The 26,256-nt window shown below is 38.9% G+C and overlaps 3 protein-coding genes across 9 annotated transcripts in view; 2 read left to right on the top strand and 1 right to left on the bottom strand.

Annotated features, from left to right (window-relative positions):
- zmp:0000001301 overlaps window positions 1-26,256 on the bottom strand; it is a 64,381-nt gene that overhangs the window by 25,754 nt on the left and 12,371 nt on the right. The gene's annotated exons all lie outside the window — the stretch shown is intronic.
- Window positions 4-7,890, top strand: LOC119131522. The gene is made up of 7 exons (XM_037266048.1): window positions 4-136; window positions 2,326-2,445; window positions 2,523-2,885; window positions 4,083-4,196; window positions 5,028-5,597; window positions 6,254-6,370; window positions 6,719-7,890. Exons 1-7 carry the CDS (start codon window positions 55-57, stop codon window positions 7,333-7,335), a joined length of 1,983 nt encoding a protein of 660 aa, XP_037121943.1. The 5' UTR covers window positions 4-54; the 3' UTR covers window positions 7,336-7,890.
- Window positions 12,192-26,256, top strand: part of shroom3 (shroom family member 3) — a 54,259-nt gene continuing 40,194 nt past the window's right edge. For 4 of the 6 annotated variants that reach the window (XM_037266039.1, XM_037266042.1, XM_037266040.1 and 1 more), the window contains exons 1-2: window positions 12,192-12,778; window positions 18,879-19,033. In XM_037266039.1, the coding sequence (XP_037121934.1) occupies window positions 12,587-12,778; window positions 18,879-19,033 (347 nt within the window). In that variant the 5' untranslated portion in view covers window positions 12,192-12,586. Of the gene's footprint in view, window positions 12,779-18,878; window positions 19,034-21,247; window positions 21,393-26,256 lie in introns of those variants that run through there. The other 2 variants (XM_037266045.1, XM_037266046.1) reach the window with 1 other exon arrangement.

Below are 26,256 nucleotides of genomic sequence, written 5' to 3' on the forward strand. Positions count from 1 at the left end.
TGATCACATGATCGTGGAGTCAAACAGGAAGGGGACCAAACAGCAACAACGAATATGGACGACTCTCCAATCAGCTTCACGCCTGAGAGATATTGGACAGAGGAGAAAGAAAGGACACTCATTTCATTCTTTTCCAGTAAGTGCTGTAATTGACCATTGCTTCAAATCTTTTGACTTCACCAAATACCCCTTTGTCACAGTGATGAGTGTATAGCGATTTTCGCGATCTTGACTGTGCGTTCTGCATTATTTGGCAACCGTTGCTCGTTTCGATCCAGTGTTGCATATAAAATGAGCAACTATCCCAGAAATTGCGACCTGCAACCCGAAGCAGGCAGATAGTTGGCTTTACATTGCAGCCAAAACACGCTGGTGACACAAGACGTTACATTCTTTAAACTACAGGTTTCAAAACTCTAAAATAAAGTGGTTGAGTTGAAATGGATGCTATATTCTAGGCTTGCTTTTAATTGTTGGAATTAGACAAGGGAGCAAACGTTACTTAAATTTTTTAGCCCTACGTATGTACTAAGGAGGTGGCTTCAATCACATGAAAGTGATTTATTTTTGTCCTTTTGGGTAGGGCAACACTGAGTGTTGTGAAAATCAAGTGAAGTGATTTTAATCTCTGATAGTATTTAAGAAATTACTGAAAAAATAACTTTAATGTAACTCCTGCTTCAAGTATGAGAATGAAATTCAGATTTCAATGAACTAAACTAGATATCCCGAAATGCCCTGCAACAATTACCTAAGCCACACCATAAAGAACTAGGATGGTTTATACAAAGCTGTGGAATTTCAATGATGATGAAGAGAAAATATTTACCAAAATGACCTCAGCTGCCTTTAAATGGATGTTTGTAAACTTTGAAGTGCTTTGAATTTATGACCAGTAAAGAGACACATTTGTCAACATGTACATGCATGTAACAGCATGCAAAGTAAAATTTACCACTCATCAGTTGTTGTTAACCATGAAAATCTAGTCATTCCTAAAAAATGGCGAATTTGCATGACAAATAAATAATGCAGCGGCTCAGTGGGACACTGGTCAGCACGTCCGCCTCAGGGTTAATGGGGTGCGGGTTCGATTTCACCTCCAGCCCTTCCTGTTTGCATGTTCTCCCCGTGCCCGCGTGGGTTTTCTCCGGGCACTCCGGTTTCCTCCCACATCCCAAAGACATGCTTGGTAGGCCGATTGAGCACTCCAAATTGCCCCGAGGTGTGCGTGCGAGTGCGAATGGTTGTTTGTCTCTGTGTGCCCTGCGATTGGCTGGCAACCAGTTCAGGGTGTCCCCCGCCTACTGCCCGATGACGGCTGGGATAGGCTCCAGCATGCCCGTGATGGTGTAGAAAATGGATGGAAATAGATGGAAATAAATAACACCCGCACAGTGAGCCTGGGCTTCAGCTGCCCACTGTAATTGTAAGAAGGTAAGCGCTGGAGTTTTATTCAAAGTTAAAGTTAAGTTAAAGTCAAAGTCCCAATGATCGTCACACACACACATCTGGGTGTGGTGAAATTTACTCGTCTGATTTGAAAACGAGTTATTTGTCAGTTTGTTTTGTAGCTTTTACTGTATATAATATGAGGTGCTCATACATTTATTTGGGCTGACAGTCATAATGGCACTCCGAAAGTTAAAGTTAAAAGTTAAGTTAAAGTCCCAATGATCGTCACACACACATCTGGGTGTGGTGAAATTTGTCCTCTGCATTTAACCCATCCCCATGTGATTTTGATCCATCCCCTGGGGGAGAGGGGAGCAGTGAGCAGCAGCGGCGCCGCGCTCGGGAATCATTTGGTGATCTAACCCCCCAATTCCAACCCTAATGCTGAGTGCCAAGCAGGGAGGCAATGGGTCCCATTTTTATAGTCTTTGGTATGACCCGGCCGGGGTTTGAACCCACAACCTTCCAGTCTCAGGGCGAACACTCTACCACTAGGTCACTGAGCTGAAAGTGCCTTGCATAGCAACATTACATATTTGATACATGTGTCCCGTGCTCCACATACTCAAATCTGCACATTTACAGACAAGTGTATTTCGGTGTGGTGGTTCAAGAGAATTCAAGCAGCCTTTATAGGGTCTTACACTGGGGGAAAGCTGCTGCTCTGATTCGCTCATTCATCCTTAGACCTATTCACCAGATTATTAAAACATCAGCAAACTGCTTTAAATTGTTAACAAATGCATATTATATCTTCTTTAAAGTCTTCTTCTTGATATCTTCTTTAAGGTTCTTGAGATTAGAAAAAATACTATTTTGTATTGGTGATTATTATGATGACTAGTGAGATCTATTTGTTTATTTTTGTAGAGAACAGTTGCCTGTGGAACCATAAATTAGAAAGCTACAAAAATCGACAGCTGAGATGGAAAATGCTGGAACATTTAAGAATTCTTCTGTCTGCTCAACCCCCACCAGCTCCGTTTACAGGTATGGAGTCATACTGCTGATGCGTAAATTGGCCCCTGCGTCCCCCTATCTCATACTGATCTGTTTTCCATCTCCAGTGGAAGACATCAAGAGCAAGTTCAAAAACCTTCGTACCACCTTTCAACGGCAGTACAAAGCGGTGAAGGCGAGCGAGCTGTACAGTCCGGATGTGTTTGTACCGCAGTGGAAGCACTATCAGCAGCTGATGTTCCTACAGGCTGCAGGCCTGGATGCCTGCAATGATGCCCCACTGCAGTCGTCTTTAATTGTTTCACAGGAGAGCCCACATGTTCTCACCAACCCTGGACTTATCATCTCCATCCTTCCTCCTGAAACCTCCACCACAACCACCTCGTCATCATCTTACATCCTCTCAAACATGGTAGCTAAATCATTTTGGACAGAAGAGAAAGAACGTGAGCTCATTGATTTCTATGCAGGTAGGCAAAATCAAATCGCATTTCAACAATTTCCTTTTGAGTTAATCGGAAATGATCAAAGCCTATGAAAAGGCTAAAAAAGCAGATTCATTATTTTTTTAGTCTGTCAAAGCAAAGTAATCTTGAGAGATTAATGCAGAAGAGACGTAGTTGGAAATGGACGAAAAATAAGACGAGTATATAAAACATTTTTGTTTTAAAACTCTTAAGCGATATAGACTAACCGACTATCAGCTAATCAGAGATAGCACATGTTTTGGTGCGACATGGAGCCTTTTAATTTGTGGCCATGTTGTGGTGGCCCTGCCAGAACCGGTGATCTACTCAGGTGTTCAGATCCGTTCGGGGTCCTAACACTTCCGAACATTTTTGATGACATCACGGTATATGATTGGCTGGAAGGACAGTACGGCGACGTTTAAGATTGTGGTTGGTGTGGTTTGCGGAAATGGGATAGTAGTTCATACTCATTTTTACAAAGAAAACTTGGAAAAACCACAGTCAGTGATTATTTGATTTATTAATGCTTTTGAAAGTATAAAATTTGCAACCACAGCTGCGTGGATGTTTGTTAGACATTTTGAGTGGATGGGAGAAGATTGCCTGATTTAAAAATAATGTCACAATAACAATGTACTTTTTTCAAACATAAATAATAAACTAACTTGGTCCAATAGATAAACCCAGACCGTACACCATAAATAAAATTTTCTAGAATTGTTTTTAGAATTGTTAATTTTTTTTGTTGCAAAAATGTGTTAGCACTCTGAACGGATCTGAAAACCCGAGTAGATGTGGTACCTACACTGGCACTGCCTCTGTATATTTTTCAAATTTCAATCATGATTATTTCAAATTTTGTGTCTTTATACTGTTAGTCAAGCCTTAAAAATGGATTAATCCTGCAATGTTATTGGTGAGTTACAAATGGAAATACATTTTCATTTATCAAAAAATGTTTAAAGTGCCCATCACAATGTTTAAGCCTTGTAACCGTTTTGTTGTAGGACCTTGAAAGAGCTTTTAAATGACGCCACAATCTACTTCTAATATGGTGTAGGTGTTTAAAATTGAGCAGTATCCCCACCTAGCTAATAGCCTACTCACTTGGGGACGTAACAAACACAACAAGGCATGCAATTTTAGACTGGCTGCATGTTTCCTAGTTTCATGGACAACATCTGTGTATTTATGCAGCGCACGGCTGCCTGTGGAACAAGAAGTCTAAAAATCACAACAATCGGCTGCTCCGATTGAAACTTCTGAAGATTCTCAGGAGACGGTTGTCCGACCAGACTTCGTCTTTCTCAAGTGAGTCTCTTGACATTGGCATTTTATCAATTTTGGTTAGTCCAAAAATAACTTTTATAATTACCGTATTTTCCGGACTATAAGGCGCACCTAAAAACCTAAAATTTTCTCAAAAGCCGACAGTGCGCCTTATAGTCCAGTGCGCCTTATATATAGACCAAATTTCTAAATTTAAACTGGCCCGAAGCATTGTGTCATGAAATCAATCATAAGTGGCTCGCTGAAGACTATGAATCATGAATCAAAAAGACTATGGATCATTATTTTGTGATTATAAAGTAACTTGTTGCGTCTGAAGTTGAAATAAAAAAGATAAAATGGAGAATGATTTGATTTGGATTAAAAATCTGACATGATGCATTAATGGTGCGCCTTATAGTCCGGTGCGCCTTATATAAGGACAAAGTTTTAAAATGGGCCATTCATTGAAGGTGCGCCTTATAGTCCGGTGCGCCTTATAGTCCCGGAAATACGGTACAGCATTTCACTTGTCTCAATTATTTTTTTTACAATTTTCCAATTTTTTGTATATCATTGTTTGCATAATCCTGATTTCAAATATTACCCAAATAATCGTGATTAATGGTGTTTTCATAATTGAGCATCCCTACTATAGGTCGAGGTACTGGTGTATCATGAAATATCTTAGGTCCTAAGATATTTCATGATACACCAGTACCTCCTAAGACTTAGGAGAACATTCTAAAAAGTTTTGGTCTTTCAAAAGCAAGGAAGCAGACTTTAGTGGCAAAGCTTTCTGGTATTTTCAAGTGTAAACAACAATTTGAATTTTAAGGAATTTTTACCAATTGTTTTACTTCTGCCTTGCAGTTGAAGATATAAAATGCAAGTTCAAGAATCTTCGGACAGTTTTTAACCGTGAATACAAAGTGGTCCAAGTGAGCGAGACATCTGATAAGCATTACCACTCCAAATGGAAGCATTACCAGCGGCTGCTCTTCCTCTGCGAGTGGTGCAAAGATGAAGAGAGCCCGGACAATTTGCAGGAAGTGACACCACAGGAAGCAAAAGTGCTGGAGTGTGGAAACCAGTTAGCATTGTCCACCACGGGCAACTCCTCATGCGCCACTCAAACTAACAATGACAGCAACACTTTCACTTCCTTTGCCATTAAACAGACGGATGCCTACACCAATACCACTGCCAACCTCCAAATGGTTGCTGCAGCTCCAGATTACCTTGAACCACAGAACCAAAAACCTGTTTCCACATGCCCTAATTCACGATCCAGTTCACCATTGGATAGCAAACCTAGTACAAAACATCTCCCCAGAAGGATTTCGGAATTCAGTCCAGTTAAACTAGAATGTGGGCCGGTTTCTAACTCCCGCTGCCAGTGGAATGAAAGTAAAGTTCATCAGCTCATCTCATTTTACTCCGGTATGTAAATCATATTCATTTATGGCATACATTGATGTTTGCGTCTTGAACGTTTACTTTTGTAGTAAATCATCATGCAGTTTTATTCTGGGGCAATTGTTTTTTTTTTTCTTGACGTTATACACACATTAAAAACATAAAACGCATGTTTTTGATTATGATCAGTCGTAATCTGTGAATAATTTACAATTTCGTAAATGAGTTGCTACTTAGGCAAAAGTAAAAAATCGAGTGTTCAAACTCACACATTGTTTGAAATTGTAGTTTATGGTGGTTTGTACAGGGCTGAGTGGTGTTTTGAATATTATACATTTATATAATAGAATATATTACTAATCTAGCAATTTAAATAGACCAAACCAATTTCACAGTGATGCAGAACAACAAATATAAAGTGCGTTTAGTGTAAGTATTGTTTAAATAACGTCTCTTGAGTGTGTCAATCAAAACAGAATGGCAGATATATTTATTTTCTAAACAGATCTCATCATAGTGTGTGCAAGTATTCCTAATATTGAGACAAATTTATTAGCTGACATTAATGTATGAGAAGAGTATGTGCTATGATTTTAAAAATTATAAATGGACATTTGGTTGAAAAACAAAAAAATCCAAATCAATTCTGAAGCTGTTGTTTGTTTTGCCTTCATTTCCAGAGCATGACTGTTTGTGGAACTATAAGTCAGTGAGGTACAAGAACAAGTTAATGAGACAGAGTCTGTTGGAGACATTGAGCGTCTTACTCTCCTCCAATGAACAGCTCCCCTTTACAGGTACTATCACATGAAGAAACATGAACCACTGTTATCACTACGCCACTGATGTTGCGTTTCCTGTCATGTGGTCATTGGCGCGATTTTCTTCTCTTTTAAAGATTTTTAAAAATCACTAATTTGGTAAATTTAGTTTGGTCCTAAAGAACTTGTATTTGAAGATTTTTTTGTTTTAAACATTTCGTTGTTTGTACCCAAAATAATAACCGATCATTTGAATAATTGATTTAAATCATTACCAAAATAATTTTATTAATGTCTTTTTCATAATCGAGCAGCGCGACCCTACGTTATTTTCAATGGGCGGCTTTGGGCTTGTCTAATGTGATTTGTTATTTCTTTCCCTAGTGGAAGACATCAAGACAAAGTTTAGAAACCTGCGAACCATCTTCCAACGTGAACATAAGGCAGTGAACTCTAACAAAATCTGTGGTTCTGAAGACTTTTATGTACCCAAGTGGAAACACTACAGAGAGCTTATGTTCCTCTGTGACTCTTGTGACGAGGAGCAGCAACAGCCTGGAGACGTTCCCTTTGAACAACCAGTGGACATCAGCCTCCATCCTCCAGACAACCAAGCCCCTCTCACTTCCTCATCCCAACAGTGCCACGACTCACTTGAAACTACCAATCATACAGCTAGCAAAATAAAGACACTTGAATCTCCACCTTCACCTCCTCCACTGGACCCCCAACACTCAATGTCCTCGTCCTCATCCTCATTATCCTCATCTCAGCCCGACTGCGGCGTCTTGGGGCACAAACGCGTGAACCAACAGCAGCCACCTGCCGCCATTGAGGTACTGGACTTCATGAAGAGATTCTACCAAAGTCAGATAAACTCACCACATGCTGGTTTCCTGAAGTATGTGGAGGAGTGTCTTATTGAGGCACCGCCGGACAAAGTGAAGCGAATGAAGATGAAGATTATTGAGACAATCCACAACATGTCGGAGGATGTTTAAACTGGCCCAAGAAAGATTTGAACCTCAATCCCGGCGGCTGGTCCTGTGTAAGACTTGTGTTGCCCTCATAATTTCCACTCAAGCAGGAGAAGAGCAGCTCATGTGCAATGTGCACGATAGCTTCTTGAACGTAATTGAAAAGATGTTAAAAGCCCCTTAGCATGAACACAGTTTTTAACGTTTTATCACACAACTGGGCAAGTTGCCGCTAGGTAGCGCAAATTCCCCACAAACTATGTATGTGTTACTGCCATCCCTCGCTATATCACAATTCACCTTTCACGGCCTTGCTGCATCACTGATTTTTTTTTTTACAGTGCATTCATTGTGTTATGGCTTCAGATGAAAAAAACACTACAGAGCGGAGTCAAGCCGCAGAGGCGCACTATATAGTACGTACTTTTTATTGATGATCAAAATTATTATTTTACTGTAGCTATCTGGGAGAAAGTGTTTACTTTGTTAAACAAATGCTTGGGCCTGAAAACAAGTTTTGTCCTTTGGTTTCAATGTTATACCTGTATAATAATGGTAAAATAAAGGTTTCTGCTTCAATTACTATAATTGTTTAGAATTTTTTTTTAACTGAAGATTGTCCAAATCTTCTGACTTCAGGCTCCCAAAAATAATATTTGAATATCTCTGATTCATCTTTTGTGTTTAATTAGAATAAGACGTTTGCAAACATACGTATGCTTTCACTTGGGAAAACAATGGCCATCAGTCCGTCTTGTGAGATCACTTCACTGTTGTTTAGTTGTTTTTAATCACTAAATAATCCTAAATAAGAAGACATAATTGATTAATAAAGAGTAATCTGTGAAATATGTTTTTAATGCACTAACGCAAATAAAAGTGTCAGATTAATCAATGGAGTAATCGATTCTAAAAATATTCAGTAGTTACAGGCCTACTACCGTATATTTGCAGCCAATGTTTCCCTTTTACAGATGGGAATGTCATTTCTTTTAATATCTACAGTGTATCTGTGTAAAGAATCCTATGGCAGAAATAGGCTTTTTTTTTTTATTGATACGTTTTCAGCAATTAATGTTTAATTTGTGAAACAGGTCCGGGTGCCAATGCATGTTTGTAATTTGCTCATTATGAAGACATTTTCGCATTTGCACATGTTTATTACTAACCTTAGTGCCTTATTATAATTACAGTAACTACATTTCATTCGATGGTCTCACTTTGTGACTGTCAGGGCAGCTTCATCAGATATACTGTGCTTGTATAAGCATAATGAAGAATGGACATCGAGTGTGTTTTTAAATCTTTATTCTTGCCTGGTGTCTTTGGAACACTGATATTTGTGGCCAGAGATGTTTTTCTTATTTTTTTGCTTGTCATCAATTCTCAATTACAAAACTCCAATGTGTTACAGAAATGGATTGCGTATTTGTAGTTTGACACACATGTTCATTTAGATATGGGACTAACACGTTCTAACTTCAAAAGAAAACAACGTGGCTGTATTTTTTGTTTGCTTTGATTATTTTAGTTATTCGTCTTAACTATATGTGTCGTGTAGAAATGTCTAAAGCAGCATTGTGGGTCATCACATTTTCAACATAAACTCTCAATTGGATAAAAACTATGAACATATGCATCGATTTGCTTTTGTGAAAGCAACTTTGAATCCACTGATGTTTCACATTTTTAAATTAGATTATTGTCAGAATCATGCAGATATTTATATTAAAAAAAACGTGTTGGGCCACAATGACTGGAAAGAGTGTGACATTTTCCGCCTCTAGATGGGGATGTCGACATGTAGTGTACTGTATTGTAGTGCCTTTACTTGGAAGGAATTCCTCGGACACAAAAGGCCAACTGCTGACAAAATGTTCAATAATAATAATAACAATAATAATAATAATAATAATAATAATAATAATAATAATAATTGTCTTGTTTGGAGAAAACTGTCAAATGTTGTCAATCAAAGAGCCATGATCAGCAACAATATGGCCACTTGTGTGTTTTATTCATTCCGCTCTCAAGAATCAAAATGTCCAGTTCGAACTACAGGCGGAACCACAGGGTAGCCATGTGTGGCCATTGGCGTGCTGGCTAATCGGGATAGTCGGGACTTTTCCCGGAGGGCCGCTCCAATTGTAATTATTACAGATGCGTTTAGAGCGGGGGTCGGCAACCTTTGCGGCTCTTTAGCACTCCCCTAGCGGCTCCCTGGAGCTCTTGCAAAAATGCGTGAAAATGGAAAAATATGTTGTTTTTTGTTTAGTTTTTTAAAATATATTTTTAATATATATTATTGCATATTGCACCAAGAGGCGCTGTGTGCGTAAAACATTCCCACCGGAGTGTATGGAGGTAATGAACCTTGTCATCTATATTGTGGACAAAATAATCGCAAAAGCATTAAACCACCGCCAGTTCCGTGAATTGCTAGATGAAGTTGACAGCGAATATGCCGATCGCCTGCTGCACAACAAAGTCTGCTGGCTATCCAGGGGCGACGTTTTGGGTCGCTTTTTATTTCAAGATTCAAGAATTTTTATTGGCCATGTTTGAGCGTGCCAAACAAGGAATTTGACTTCGGTACATCACAGCCTCTGTTCAACATTTAGGCGACTAACAACACTCAGGACGTGCGAAAATTGACAAATATTCTCAAACATCCCCTGATCTTAAACTTTTATTTGTAGCCTACTTAATTATTTTAATAGTAGGCATACAGCTCATGCAGTCTATGTTGCCTTATAAAAAGCTTTTAGATTTTCGCCGCTCCAGACAGGTCTGTTTTTTTCTTCTTTTGGTTCAATATGGCTCTGAACATTTTGGGTTGCCGACCCCTGGTTTAGAGGACTAGAGATGTCCAGGCGCACAGGCTAAATTGGATTCTACCAATTTTAATGAGTGCTGGGGGTGGGTGGGGCTTTGAACATGTAAAGGTATCTCCCAACTTTAGACACGGGGAAGAGAACTGCGATGCAAAAGGGGTGTTGTGGGTCCTAATATGGTGAAATTGAAAATGAATTGAATTAAAACCGTGAATAAAACTTAATTAACTTGTAGCCTATAGAATGATCGCCCCCACTGGCCCCACATTGCAGATACAGCTTTACATCTAGTGGTGAACTAATAAAATGCGAGGACCAAAGTTTGAAGTGTGTGCATTTTATTGCGAGGAGGGAGTAACAGCAATGTGTACATACTCGTATTAGTTTACACAAACCTATATACTTTATCATATCAATCAATGTGTAAATACTCGAATTAATTCATACAAACATAGTTGCTCCATCAGAGCACAGACACAGCACACAGAGCTGGTAATACACATAAGGCACAGCTCAGTAACTTCATGACACATTGATACAAAACATTCAGTCGATAACAGGACATTCAGGAGATAACAGAACAAATGTCTGCCTTATGAGGATATGTTTTTCCTTCTTTTCCCCTTTCTTGTCTTCTCTTCCATTTTCCTGCTTGTGGACACTATAAAGCCTTCTGACCGGAACTAGGGCGTTGTTGTTTCATCTGCTGAAGTGCATTGTGTACTGACTGCCGTAAAACAACCCAAGATCTTGCAAATAAAGAACCAACTATTACTGCACATCTTTGTTTTCCTCGCTCAACGACGGACATCTTGAACAAAACACAACAATTGCAATCGCATTACGATGCTTCAGAGAATCCACACTTCGCAAAACTACCTCCAATTTATTCAGCACAGGTGCATGCAAAATGTTATGTCAGTGACACAGTTTTTCTCATGTAACGAAGTAAGCGCATTGCATTTATTACACATGCTGTAGTCACTGATCCAGCAAATATGTGATTCCCTAAATGTCTTCTTTGGATGTCCGATGCGGGCGGCACGGTGCTGCACTGGTTAGCAAGTCCGCTTCACAGTTCAGAGGTTTGGGTTCGATTCCCATCTCTGGCTCTCCCTGTGTGGACTTTGCATGTTCTCCCCGTGCCTGTGTGGGTTTTCCCTGGGAACTCCGATTTCCTCCCACATCCCAAAATCGTGCCTGGTAGGCTGCTTAAGCACTCCAAATTGCCCATAAGTGTAAGTGCAAGTGTGAATGGTTGTTTGTCTCTGTGTGCCCTGCGATTGGCTGACAACCGGTTCAGGGTGGTACGCCCGCGACCCCCGTGGGGACAAGCAGTACAGATAATGCATGGATGGATGTCCAATGCAGGAAGACTGCTGTGAAACCTGTCAACCTCCTGTACGGGGAGGCACGACCCATGTAATATAATTAAACTACGATGATGTAAAAAAATGTGCATTGATGTGATACTTCATTTTTTGCATATTATTGAATTTTATTTTCAATTAATGAACATTGAGAAAATTCCTACACTGTCTCTTCAATTCTACTGAATGTAAGCATAAAACCACTTTTTGAAATTAAGCCTTGTAGTCCCAAATTCACTACCCTTTGGACATCTTTCTTTCTGATACACATAGAAACAAAGCGCTAGAGTCATACATAAACAAACAACATCCAGTTCAAAATGTTAGGACACAAGATGTGACAGCCAAAAAATAAAAAGCCAAATGGAATAATTAATTAATTACGTGGAAAAAAATATAAACATATCCGAATTAATAGGGCCTTGAATGTACTTTCACTCAATCTCATATGTGGATATAAATGCAAATCATTGCTCTTTTGTTTCTGTTTGTTTGTCTCCCACGTTCACACCGTCATATGCGGGAATCGAATTTCGTCAGAATCAATTCCCATTTTTTCTCGTTACGTCACACATTTCGGTGTCCTTTCACTTATCCCCACCTCTCTCTCTCTCTCTGCCCCCCCTCTCTTCCTCCCTCCCTCTCCCTTTCTCTTTGCTCAGTGAGTCGCACCAAACTCTTTTGTGATGCTAAACTTTCGGAAGAGAGACAGAGACACACTGAGAAAGGGAGGAAGAGCGGATTGAATTTCTGTTTGGACAAATTTGATTTAACCTCTGCAGATCTTGACGTGTGATCCGTTCCTCCATTCAGTGATCCTTCAAACTTTTTCCCTTACTATTTCAAATTCTATTTGCCAGGGAGTGACCTGGTGTTGTTTTACCGGACCTTTCGCCACACTTTTCGCTTCAGGAATGCACTGTGCACTTTTCAACGCGGTGCTCGGATACCTCCTCTTTTGCTTTTCCTCGACCAGGACCTGTAAATAATCGACGGTCATGTACTTGTGAAGGACAACAGTATTTTCCTCAGCCTGTTCCCCCCGCGGTCCGCCCGGTCGCAGCCGGACCGATGACCGGTGAGCCCGGTAGGAGCGCTTCCTTTCCGCGCATGGACAGTGGCCGGGCGGTGCTCCAGCAGGCAGCTGGCGGAGGAAGAAGAGGCGGGTGGGTGCTTGTGAAGGCCCAGCTGCAGGGTGGAGCACCGTGGGGCTTTACGCTTCAGGGTGGCCTGGAGCATGGAGAGCCTCTCATCATCTCCAAGGTACACGCACTGTCAATGGTTTCAAACAATGTTGAAAATGTTCATTTGCTAGTATTTTGATAGGAGAGCAACAGGTACAATAGCTTATGCTCCAGGTGCACGTTGCACCAAGATAGCTGAAGAGATCTACTAATGGTGTCAAACTCATGTTTTCCCCCCGGTCAAATAATAGTCATAGTTTCCTGGGGAGGGCAATTATGACTGTGAACCTAAATACATAAATATATGAACAACTCATAGTCTCGTACTATATACGGTATAGGCAACACATCAAATGGATAACTAGTTTTGAAATCAGAGGCTAGTAAAAACGGTTAAAATATTTTGAAAAGACGATAATAACAGAAATTGCTAGCAATATCTCTATTTTTTTTAAAAGTGAAGACAATTTGGAATTTTACCATTGACACATGAAGTTGACATACAGTTTGCGTTCCGGGCCACATAAAATGATGTGGTGGGCCGTATCTGATCCCTGGGACTTGATTTTGGCAGCTGCGATCTAGACCTTTTTTTTCCTTTTTTTTTAAACCCCTACCCATATCAAAACAGAGTTCGACTAATAAAAAAACACTTTAAACAATATTCCATAGCACCTGTTCTGACTCTCTTGCTGTCAAGAAATGGGAGACTATCATCACTTTGGAGAAAAGTACCTTCGGTTCTCCCAAGAGTCTTCAAGCTGTTAATTTGTCATCCCCAATTGATTTTTTCTGCAATACTAATACAATAAACAATGTATATTTAAATGTTCATATTAAACAATGTATCCACATTTATAGAAATAGTCCAATAGCTTTGAGGTAACATAATGTGGAACGTCATAGCTGAGCAAGCAGTAAGAACATATATTTTATTTAATTAGAAAACCTTCAAAGAACTGCTACTTGAACTAATGGAGCATTAGCCATGGACTAATGTTGCATTTGCAAAAATACTTTTCGTCCTTTGAACTAAAATGGTCTGAAAGTTGGGAAAAAGACTTCCCACCTTCCTCAAATGCAGAAGGTTGAAAGTCAGAATTATCCCACTTGGATTTTCCCATTTTCGACCTCAAACAGTTTGGGGCGAATGTCAACAACAAAGATGGCTGATTCTGATTTTTGTTGTTGTCATTTATCACAACGCATTTTAACTTCCAGCAAACCTTCTTTATAATTTCCTTAAATTAAATAGGTACAATCCAAATGTTGTATCTTCAAAGCATTTCATTCATTTCGCCAAATAACTTCATGCTGGTGGATAACGGCATCTATTCACAGTCAGTCCAATTAGTATATGAAGTTTGCTCGAACCTCCCAGTTCAAATGGGTGTTTTTGCCTAGTTGAATGTCATAAAAGTCCAACTTCCCACTCTCATCAAATGCACCATACATCACAATTGGCCTCTTTTGGGTGAAGCCAGAAGGCAGCCATCTTATGTTGCCACCAATACTGATATCTTCTGTTTGTTTTTTGTTGCAAAACACGGTTATCAATTCATGTTTGATGCTGAGATCCCTGCGTGGAGTATTGAGCGCCTCTCAAAGAACACACTTCACTGTTGAGACTTTTCAGAGCATATTATCTCACTAGGTATCATGAATTGTGACTTGCAGAAGTTAGGTTTGTATCTCAATACAAAATTTAATTTCACTGTTCTTGGTTCTCAACATGACGCAAATGAATCTTTGAGTAGCACAGACATTTTAAAATCACATTCTTACTTTCAAAAAGTTAATATTGTGCTTCTAGAATTCTTGGTACAACTATACATCACACACTGTGGCATTTTCACCATAGAGACAGGAAATAACATGAATGTATTCAAATTCGGATATTGTCATGTGGGCTCGGGAACAATTAGTCATTAACATTTGGTCACTACTTCTACAAACACAAGTTCAAACTATTATTCAAAGCAAAAGCCATACAACAACACCCAGAAACACCACCAACGTCTTTGGGCTTGAGGTCATCTGAGATGAACTGACACAGTGTGGCTTCATAGTAAAAGAGTGAGTCCTGAACCATCAGGTTGCCAAACGATTTTGCAAATCATACTTTTTAATGTACATTTCATAGAAAATCCCGACTTCATTCGAAAATGATTTCCCTGAAAGCTGCCAGGGGCCCTTTACTAAACTGCAAATCAACAGACAAGCTTCCTACATGTGTAAGGATGTTTTCTCGAGAGCAAAGTTAAAAGACTGTCTAATAGGACCAGAATGTGAAATATGTGTTTTGGGGGTGGGAGAAATCAACACACTTTTATTTTGTGATCCACTTTGGGTTAGGCTTGTCATGGAGCTTTTTTTTTTTTATTATATGAAGCCAACATAACCTCAGGTTTGTCTAATTTCTGCAATGTTTCCCATAACACTGCTTTTATTGTACAAACCTAAATTGTTTGCCATCAGCACATTTCTTAGTCCAGGTTCACCTATTCCACATATCTCAGCTTAGGCTAAATAGTTTTAATGGGTATAATCTGGAGGTCTCGTGACCGGCTTGGAACTAACTAGTGAAAGTGACATAACATTTGTTTGCACCCCTAATTATATGCAATAATAATTGTCCTGAGGATCAACTGAAGCAAAACCAGATCTGAGTGTTTCCAATTATCTCTTGTAATTCCAGGACTCTTGAGGTTTGTACAATCAATGTTCTCAAAATAATTTAATTTAAAATATTAACTAATTAATTTAATAAATTTTAATCAATTTTAATTCAATTCGTTACACAAACAAAGAAATAGCTAATTCCTGTGGTCCCTGCGATTAACCCTCAAATAAATTGCTCCTCGAAACTGAACAGTTCCTCCTCAGCAAATCGCTGATAAGCAAAACTGCTCTGCAAAGAAGACAATTATTTTTAACCTTGGCATAGTAGCAGACAACAAACAGAATCTCAGTTTATCCTGCCACAGCCTCAGCAGTTGAAATCCCTTGAGTGAACTAGATCAACAATATGAATCTACATAGGTCTCCAAAAGGCTCTCCAAAATATTTCTTTCTTCTTGTGGAAAAAAATCTCTCCTGAATTTCAGCCAAGAAGATGTTTTCTTGAACTATACAGTCCCTATTGATTAGAGAAGGTATGTTGGTTTAGTCACAGTGTGGAAAAATGCTGAACTGATCTGCTGTCTGCATGATAATGAATATCAGATGAAATATCAATACCCCCACCTTTCACACACACAGGCACTGCTTTTTTTCAGGCTGTGAAATGATTTATATTTGAATCACTTTCTTTTACAGAGGTTAGTTAATTTCAGACATGTTAGTGAAACTCTTTAGGGTTAGTTGTAACCGAAATTTTCTTGATTGACAACAACACTCAAGCTATGTTTCATCTCAGCCACTTTTTTTTTTTTTTTTTTTTTTTAGTTAGGACACTTCACACCATGAAAGCATCATATTTTGAGAAAATGTACAGAGCTCAAATGTCCAAAATGTGTTTTGATTCAGAAAAGGGGTCTGATGTGCCCTGCTTGTGAGAGATTCTTGGCAGTTGTTTTAACATCTGAAGAAGACCAGATTGTTGGAGTCTATTGTTTCTCAACAGTGCTAGACAACTTAAGTCACAACCATATAAATTAAAGAATACTCATGACTGTCACTGTGTTAAACCCTTATGGTGACCTGAAGTAATTACAATGTCAAATTAAGATTACTATGTAATTGAGGTGGATACACTTTTAATGGTTCTGTTGACGTCATGACTGAGAAAACACACTAAACAAGAAATGCCTGTTTAAAACTTTCAATTTACCTTACTGCAAAGAGAACTGTAAATTTCATAAATATAAATTTTATCCTATTAAAACAATAATTTGTCTCATTCTAAAACATAAGAGCTGTATAGAATAGAGTGCATTTTTTTCTTGACTATGTCTCTTTTTTTCCAGACAGACTAGTATGAATATGAAAAAAATAACTACAACGTAGGGGCCTGCAATCTTTAGGAATACCGATATGGTAATTCTTGTTTAATCCTAAGAGACATAAAAAGCTGTGGGAAAAGATATTTGTGGCTAAGTGTCCTAATAAAACTTGTTTTTGGACATACTGGTAAAACCAAATTGCTACATCCTAGTCCCTGCAGACTCAACTTGTTTGTTAACAATAAATGCTTTTGGCAAACTCAGCAAGAATCCACCATTTTAACTCATTCCCAAGGCTAAGTTTGAACACACTTATCTCTCAGGGAACCAGAGAAAACAAGACAATGTGACCTTGACATGACACATACTCAACGGACACATGTAGATGTATGCTGGCTCACTCACTTACAGGCTGCTAAGAGCCCTCAGCAGTGTGGTCGATAAAGCGCTCGAGCAATGCTGATACAGTTAAGTGTGTGTGATGAATCATCACACAAGTGACATTCATATCTGTGTCACACTTTTAATCAAATATTTCATTTGGGGTAAAACATATACGTACTCTAAATACGCGAGGTGAAGCCCCGCAAACTACAAATATTCTAAAATAGAATTGGGCAACTTAGAAGAGGCCTGCAATTTTTCATCAGCGTGACTGAGTGGTTCTTCTAAGAGCACGCACTTTTTTTTTTGTTAAATAAAAACACAATTTTAATTATGGACAACATAAATGCATAATTGTCAGTTTGTATTGAACCACTGTACTCCATCCATCCATCCATCCATCCATCCATCCATCCATCCATCCATCCATCCATCCATCCATCCATCCATCCATCCATCCATCCATCCATCCATCCATCCATCTTCTGTACCGCTTATCCCCACGGGGGTCGCGGGCGTGCTGGAGCCTATCCCAGTAGTCATCGGGCAGTAGGCGGGGGACACCCTAAACTGGTTGTCAGCCAATCGCAGGGCACACAGAGACAAACAACCTTCCGCACTCGCACTTTAACCTAGGGGCAATTTAGAGTGCAGCCTACCATGCATGTTTTTGGGAGGTGGGAGGAAACCGGAGTTCCCGGAGGAAACCCACGCAGGCACGGGGAGAACATGCAAACTCCACACAGGGTGGAACTGAACCTGCACCCTCCGAACTGTGAAGCGGACATGCTAACCACTGTACACCATCATCTCAATTTATTTCATGGGATAAAAAGGATGTATAAAATATCCAGCCATTGAGTTTGGACAATCAATAATAAGCATATACTACATTTTTCCCAGTACAAATGGCTCTTGTGCATAAAAATAACCACTCAAACATGGCACAAAACTATTGAACTGCAAACTAACATTAAGTGCAAAAAGTAATTTTCCGCATCTTTTCCCCACATGTCCTGCATGTCATTAAACATCCCCAAATTGTTCATCTGACTCAGATTGTATTTGAGACCTACATGATAATTGCCGGGCGGCTCGGTGGCGCACTGGGTAGCACGTCCGCCTCGCAGTTAGGAGGGTGCGGGTTCGATTCCACCTCCGGCCCTCCCTGTGTGGAGTTTGCATGTTCTCCCCGGGCCCGCGTGGGTTTTCTCCGGGCACTCCGGTTTCCTCCCACATCCCAAAGACATGCTTGGTAGGCCGATTGAAGACTCCAAATTGTCCCTAGGTGTGAGTGCGAGTGCAAATGGTTGTTTGTCTCTGTGTGCCCTGTGATTGGCTGGCGACCGGTTCAGGGTGTCCCCCGCCTACTGCCCGATGACGGCTGGGATAGGCTCCAGCACTCCCGCGACCCCCGTGGGGACTAAGCGGTTCAGAAAATGGATGGATGGATGGATGACCAGAAATACATAAGAGTTATTAAAACCCCACCAGCTGCTCTTTCCTGATTGGTTTATTTTGCTGTCTTGTTTCTCAGTTTTGCCTGCCTCAGAAATGTGCTTGATGCAACTGCTCACCAGACTCAATTGCTGGTGTACATCTTTGAGCCTGTATTTCGAGGCGACCATGAACGACCAGTTGCCAATTTTAGAATGTATGAAATTCTATGGAAACCACAATAGAAAATTAAAAATCAAATTAGATATGTTTATTGTGTAAAAGAGAATTATTTCCCTTTGACCTCCCCTCAGGTGCATTCAAATATTTTCTGCTGAGTTAAGACACCATTGTGTCAAATTGAAAGCATGACTGTACATTGTTGGTAGAGTGACAAAGTATATTTGTTTGCAGGTAGAAGAGGGCGGTAAGGTGGATACTTTGGAGTGCCCACTGCAGGTAGGGGATGAGATCATCATCATAAACGACATCGACTTGACAGGTTATCGTCAGGAAGCCATCGCCCTTGTCAAAGGATCGTTCAAGACTCTACAGATCACCGTCCGCAGGTAAGAATGCATTTAAGTGTGTGTGTTCATAATCACAGCAATGGTTGGGATTAGACAACAATACCATTGGTTACCTCCCATAAGAATGTTTGTGTCTTTCCAAGGTTATGCTACATACAGTATATTGTGACGGCCATTTTTTAAGACTCATCAAGAAACTTCCGTTGCGGCTCCTTAAAGATGTGTTATTTGATAAAGCATCTACATATTAAAATTCATACTGATCCCGTGCTAGCTAGAATAGCTGGTATGTGTTTGGACTTGGGGTGTGGCTGCTTGCAAAGCTTATGTTGCTACTGCAGCTTTTAATTTGTGGACATCCAGTGAGAAAACTGACTCAACATTGGACTTTACACACACAAACACACACAGAGTTCGACAGAAGTCATAGTACACATGGCATTGTGATAAGGTGTGGCAAGAATCTCAGGAGGACTCCACACAATCACAGTTCAAGTGTGGGTGTCTGATTAACTTCCTGTAGAGTTTCCGGAGATTTAAATGGTTCTGTTTTTTTTCCGTGTGAAATAATAAGTATTGCAAATATAAATCTCATGTATGCTGAACACTTGTAATTAGCATTAGACCTTGATATGCCTTTTCCCTCTTTCTACTGTGAAGCAGACTTGTAAAGTAGGTCAAACTCTATAGCTTCCTCTTTGAGCTGCCTTCACCTTTGGACTATATTGTCTCAATCATTCACTCAGTGTTTTATTGATTGAATTTCTAGAGAGGAAATTATTAGGATGCTAGGAAGCTCCTAATACTGAAAACCCACTAAATTATATTGTCTCACTTGCATGTTCACTGTAAGAAGTTTTCTTTTAATAAACCACATGGATCACGGGGGAACTCAATGCTGATTGGTCACCAGATAATTGCGGGGTACAACCATTCATTGCACAGTCAGTATTACGACACCATGGAACTGTTAAATTGTTAAAAAAAATAAATAAAAATCCATAGTCTCCTGTATCTCTGCAATATTTTTATAGCTGTGTCACGTGTGGTGCCGAATATGGACCCAGAAGCAGACATGACACGACAGTTGAAAAGTCTTTATCAAGTATCAACAGAAAGCAGAGCTCGGCACTCAAGAGAACATTGTAAATGGAAGAAAGCTTGACGTAGTTACCCAAGCTTTAATACTGTAAGACATCAGGTCTATATGGCGGAATAAAGGTCGCCATAACAACAAGACAAAGCATATAAGGGAAACTGCAACTGCATAGCAACTGAAATCAGGCTTATAACATAATGAACATATAATAAAAGGACAAAGCATAAAGGATCAGCAACTTACATCAGTTTTATATAACAAACTAAAGATTGACATAACAGGACAAAGCATATAACAAAAGGACAAAGCATAACAACAATTTGCTCCATCCAAGCTTCTAAGAGCTAGGACAATAACCATTTACAGTATTACAAAGAATCACATTCATTTCCATTAAAGGGTGTTCATTCATGTAACTTTATTAAACTACTTTTTTAAACTACATGATGAATATATTTAGTTTAAGAAGGAAGAGCCACTATTTGTCATGATGCAAGAATCTAATAGTTTGGAATTTTTCATTATGGTCAATTTTTATTTGTTTAATTTTCGTTTTTTTAAATTCATTTAATTTTAATAAGTTTGTTAGTTTTTATTTTTATTTTCCTAAAATGCTTTGTTTTAGTTTTGTTTTGATTAGTTTTAGCTTTAGTTTAGTTAGATGGAGTAAGCTAAGGAAAAAGGAAAAGGAAACTAAACTCTGTACATTCTTTTTTCTCTCTGGCCATATCGGAATACCAAAATAAATACACAAACCTCAGATGAAATTAATTAGCAAAGATGAAAACAGGATATTTGTAGTTTCAGTAAGTTTTATAAAATCAAATGTAGTTTTACTTCTTTTTTTAAAGCGGTCCCATTTAAATTGTATTGAATTTTATTTTATTATAAAATGTTTTTTTAATTTCATTTGAGTTATTCCATTGGTGTTAACTACAATAACCTTGGCTTGTGCACGTGTACAGTTTGTGTTTAAATATGCTGCTAATGTTGTATGCCATAGACAGGTGTTTGCGAATACATCCTTCATCCTCTATTTCTCGAGGACAAAAGGTGTGTGACTCGGAGCACACCTGTCAAATGCAGCGTCACTCACCATACCTGTCTGTCCCACTCCCTGTCTCTCCTCCATTCCTGCCACACTCCCTTTCTGATTGGCACATTCCAGTGAAACCTGGTTGGTTCATAACATGAGAACAGAGTGAAAAGACAGAGTGGAAGAGACAGGTGCACACTTAACATTTAGACAGCAGCAGCACCTTCAAAATAAAGCCTTGCGAGGACCTTCACATCGGTTTAGTAAGTGCTACTTTCATCTTTTGTGTACTTTTTTTTGTTTGTTTTGCTCTGTGTCAGACCAACATTCACAAACTCAAGTAATGGCAATTGACTAAGTGAAAGTAAAATGGACTGTATGCTACTAAATGATAATCCATAGTTTATACACACCATATTTGATCAAACAGGTGAATTTAGTTTTGCTTTTGTGTTACAGTCCTAAACAAATTCATCATGTTTATCTATGTATGAAAGTGAATTGCGCGATAGTGAAGTCAGTAATTTAGCCAACGTGTTGCAAGAACCTCCTTTAGAACTTCACCTGATGCTTGATAGCTATTCTCTTGAAATAAGACTTTTCCTGCTCTCATAAGCTGGTTTGTGTTGATTTGTCAAATTGTGTGCAGATATCAGAAAGCATTTCTAAAGTTTGTGTGTTTTTGAGCATGCGTGTCTCCCCACATTCTGCAGATCTTTTGTCATTTGATACCCCCTTAGAAGCAGTCTGCGCCGCACTGGTGTTATGTTGCGTTTGACTCTTGTTTGCCTTCAGATAAAAAAAGGAACTTCATATGTGGCACCTGCGTGGTGTTTGCCATAAGGATGTAGCTGCGTGTATAATTTTATATATGTATGTATGTATATTCCGTACAGCTCTTGATATACCACTGCAAGCCACAAGTCGCAAAACTAAATGTTATTTTTAGATTGAAACGATAAAAGAGTTTACTAGTTCTTCCCGGGCGTGTATGAAATTTCTCCAGCTACTCTGGCTTCCTTCTCAAGTCCAAAAACATGAATGCTTGGTTTCTTCAAGAAACTAAATTGCCCACTTGTGAATGGCATAAATATTGATGATTGGTTAAATAAATACGTACATACGTACATACATACATACATACATACATACATACGTACATACATACATACATAGTTAATAATAAATATATAGTTAATAAAATAAAATAAATAAATACTTAAGCAAGCATTATTATTATCTTTGTAAAGACATTTTAAAACAGCTCGTATGGGTTAATTCTTTTGAGATTGTGCAGGTGGTAATATTATATTATGAGCGTATGGTAAACGTTGTTGTGATGATGTTTGTTCATGAAAATACAAATGACGTCACTGGAATGTGCAGAGGTTTGGCAGGTTTGGCCAAGCTCATCATCCTAATCTTACAAGTCTAATTATAGCTAATAGCCAAACATTCATGCAAATCAAGCTAGGTAACCTAGGGTTGTTCGCGTTGGAGTTGATGTTAGTGTGTATGTGATTGCGCTTTTGCTCAATATTGGATCACAATGGTTATTCAGTCTTGATTGGTTCATTAAATGATTGGTAATAATTCCGTTGCTTTGTGGGAGTTTATTTTTTTATTTTTTGTATCTCATTCAGTGACATACTAGTACGACATTACTATTGACCCCAAATAAATTCAGTTGAACCCAATCCTAGTCATTTAGTTGCGTTAACCATAATAAACTACATTGAACTCAGACAAGGACATGAAGATAAACTAATCCAATTGCTTAATGCTTCAAGAAAATATGTGAAAATGCTCTCCTGTCATTTTTCCTCCAAGTTAATTTTGGTGTACACCCTACAGCACGTGTCAAACTCAAGGCCCGGGGGCCAGATACAGCCCGCCACATCATTTTATGTGGCCCACGAAGACAAATTGTGCAGCAAATCCGTGTGTCACTACTAGAATTGCAAATTATCTTCACTTTTAATATCTTTTATTTTCTCAATATTTGACCAGTTTTTACCCGTCTGATTTGAAAACAAGTTATTTGTCAGTTTGTTTTGTAGCTTTTACTGTATATAATATGAGGTGCTCATACATTTATTTGGGTTGACAGTCATAATGGCCCTCCGAAAGAAGCTATGACTACAACGCGGGCCGCAAAAAAAAAGAGTTTGACACCCCTGCCCTATAGTATCAAAAGCAGTATTAAAAGGATGGATAAATGTATATATCATCAAGCTGAAAATTTAAAGTAAGGATATTTTTTTCATGACAATATTATTACCCGCAGTAGACTTATTAATGTGATGACTGTGTGATGCAGTACAGGAGGTCAATACTGCTGTAAAAATTCTTATATAACTGCCAGTGTCAAACAAAAGTATTTTCTTTGTAAACTATACGAATATTTAACAAGTAGTAACTTTTGTAAAGCCATCCAGCAATGATGATGATGATGATAGAACTTTATTTATCCCACAGCGGGGAAATTTACTTGTCACAGCAGTGGACAAAAGAGTGCAAGAATACAAGAGACAAGTGCCAAATGTAAAAATGGATAAATAACTGACAAGGACAAAGACAAGTCCCACTAGTAGCGGTAGAGGCGAAACACATGATCAGGTGCCATGCATGTTGTAGAGTCTGACAGCAGTGGGAATGAAGGACCTGCGGAATCTTTCCTTCCGACACCGTGGGTGTAATAGTCTGCTGCTAAAGGAGCTGCTCAGGGACCGCACAATGTCATGGAGGGGGTGAGAGATGTGCATCCATTTGAAATATATTTTAATGGCAGTGCTTTATACTCTTTGACACACAAATGGCAACAGAGACATTGATTTCTTGAGGGTTTAAGTCCAAGCTGTGTTGTCTGAATGCCCTCACTCAGACAGTCTCTTTGTCTTCTTTGCATTCAATCATTTTCGCTGACTCTCTTCCTTTGTGCCAGCTTGTTGTAATCAAGCTGAATGAATGTTTGACTTTCTCTGGCCCAAAAACCAACAGGAAGAAGTCAGTACAGGGACAACTGCAACAAAGCTGTTTCCAGGGCAACCGCTGTGCACGGGTTGTGTATCCGTGGGTGTCCTTTAATAAGATTCTGGACACAGGCAGTTCACTGAGGGTGCTTTTATGTTGGACTGTTCCCTTAAACCTATAATTAGGTTTAGAGACAACTTTCTTTTTTCTGGGTGACAAGAAACAATGAAATTTGTTTTTTTTAGTAGATTTACCGCATTTGTAAGCCTTTGTGTTTCTTGATATGTTTGTGAATAGAAAATAGAAAAGTGGCATTGCCCCCCAATAAAATGTTCTCTCTTAAAGACAGTTATTTGAATTCATTCATTTTTAGAAGAGGCACTAGGAGACATTCCTGTCTTGTGTGACATCCAAAGTGTGTTAATTCAACTTCCCATTGTCCTGTGTGTTGGCTCATCCAAACGCCGGACTGTTTGCCGGAACATTGCATGTCCGGAATTAGAAGAGATGTCTAGGTTGCTTATAAGCTGTGCAATGGGACTGATTGGGTTTGTTTATCAGCAGAGGAAATATACATAGTTCAATTCAACTTGAAACATTAAGCATTAAACAGTGTTGTAGTTGTAATAGTTCAACCAAAGAGAGAGTCCGTGACACATCATCGATAAATAACATCTTTGTGAAATGATGACATTGAGGAGATAACATCTCATTCCTTCCTCCTCACTATTCGAGGAGGATGACGGACTGAGAAATCTTTCAGCCACATTGTCCAGTTTATTGTGACAACTGGTGATGAATCACAGCCCTTGCTTGTTATTGGAACCTGTGGATTCATAAGCCACACCCACACGGACCATTTTTAAATACTACAACCAATGTTTCAGTAACAGATGCTTGATCAAGATGTGTCAAAACATTTAAATGAAATCATTGGAATCTAGTTAGTGAGACTTTCTTTTGCCTTCCTCAGGGGCACACCTGGGCCAGAAGCAGTTAAACTCCCATACTCTTATCTGATTTAAGTGGCCAATTCCCTTCCTGCCTATATTTGACAAACAGTACACGTCGATTGTGATTACTGAATACACTTAACAACCCATGCGCAGACATCAGAAATGTAAATAACCAATTTAAAGAAATAATAATTTACTGAGAAATTCATTACAGTGTATCTGTGTATCTCGCTGGTATGACACCAGTGAGGATTGATTTGACAGAATCAGTCCGTTTTCTCTACTGTCGCTTTGACACATAACCAGTATCAGTTTTGCCGAACTAGATACGAGATGGACTGATTTGGAATAGATATTAGGTATAAATAGTCCATTCTCTAGATAAGATGAAATTTATTTTTCATGCCATATTCTTCTTCATTATAATTTGTAGCTGTCAAAACATTAACTCTTTAATAATATAAATTATTCATTTGATAATAATAATAATTGTAGCCGCCCACTGGACTGGAATGCAACATTATCAAGCACAACATGTGGACGGGTGGTTTTGTTGTCGTTTTTAACTATTACTAACTGCAGCTGCAGAGCTAAGTCGTCATACTGTGCCATTTCTCTTCACCACTATCTGGCTTCACCTGAAATTAAAAGATATAACTAAAAATAGTAAAAACAAAATTAGCTTATATTCTAGGTGTCGAGGGGACAGTTTGTTGCAATGGGTTAAGAAGATTTTTTTCCCCTGTTGAATAGATTGTGTCACACTTCATAAACATTTTTGGTAACTGGACAACAACTGGTGTATGCTATGTTCAACCACTGGATGTGTGTGCGTGTGTGTCTGCGCATGATGGCGAGTGGAATGTGACAACATGGTGCCTCCTGTTGCGAAGATTTCAGGGTGTTCCACATTCCTGACACCAGTTGAACAGGTTCCACGTTGAGACTCTTGTCCGTGTGCCTCCTTTTTGTTAATTTCTTTATTACCTTTTCAAAAAACTTAAAGAGAACACAAATTCGCTGACTTAAATCAATGACTGATATTTGATGTCACACAACTTCAATGTTTATTATACTATTGCTACTCAATAGCAATTTAATTGAACAGAACTGAACATAAAAACTAAATCTGATATTTAGAACAATAAAGCAATGTTTGGTAGATCAATTATTTCACAAAAAAACTGGCAATACTCGT

Source organism: Syngnathus acus, chromosome 12 (genome assembly GCF_901709675.1).
Source record: "Syngnathus acus chromosome 12, fSynAcu1.2, whole genome shotgun sequence".
In the NCBI taxonomy this organism is placed as follows: domain Eukaryota; kingdom Metazoa; phylum Chordata; class Actinopteri; order Syngnathiformes; family Syngnathidae; genus Syngnathus; species Syngnathus acus.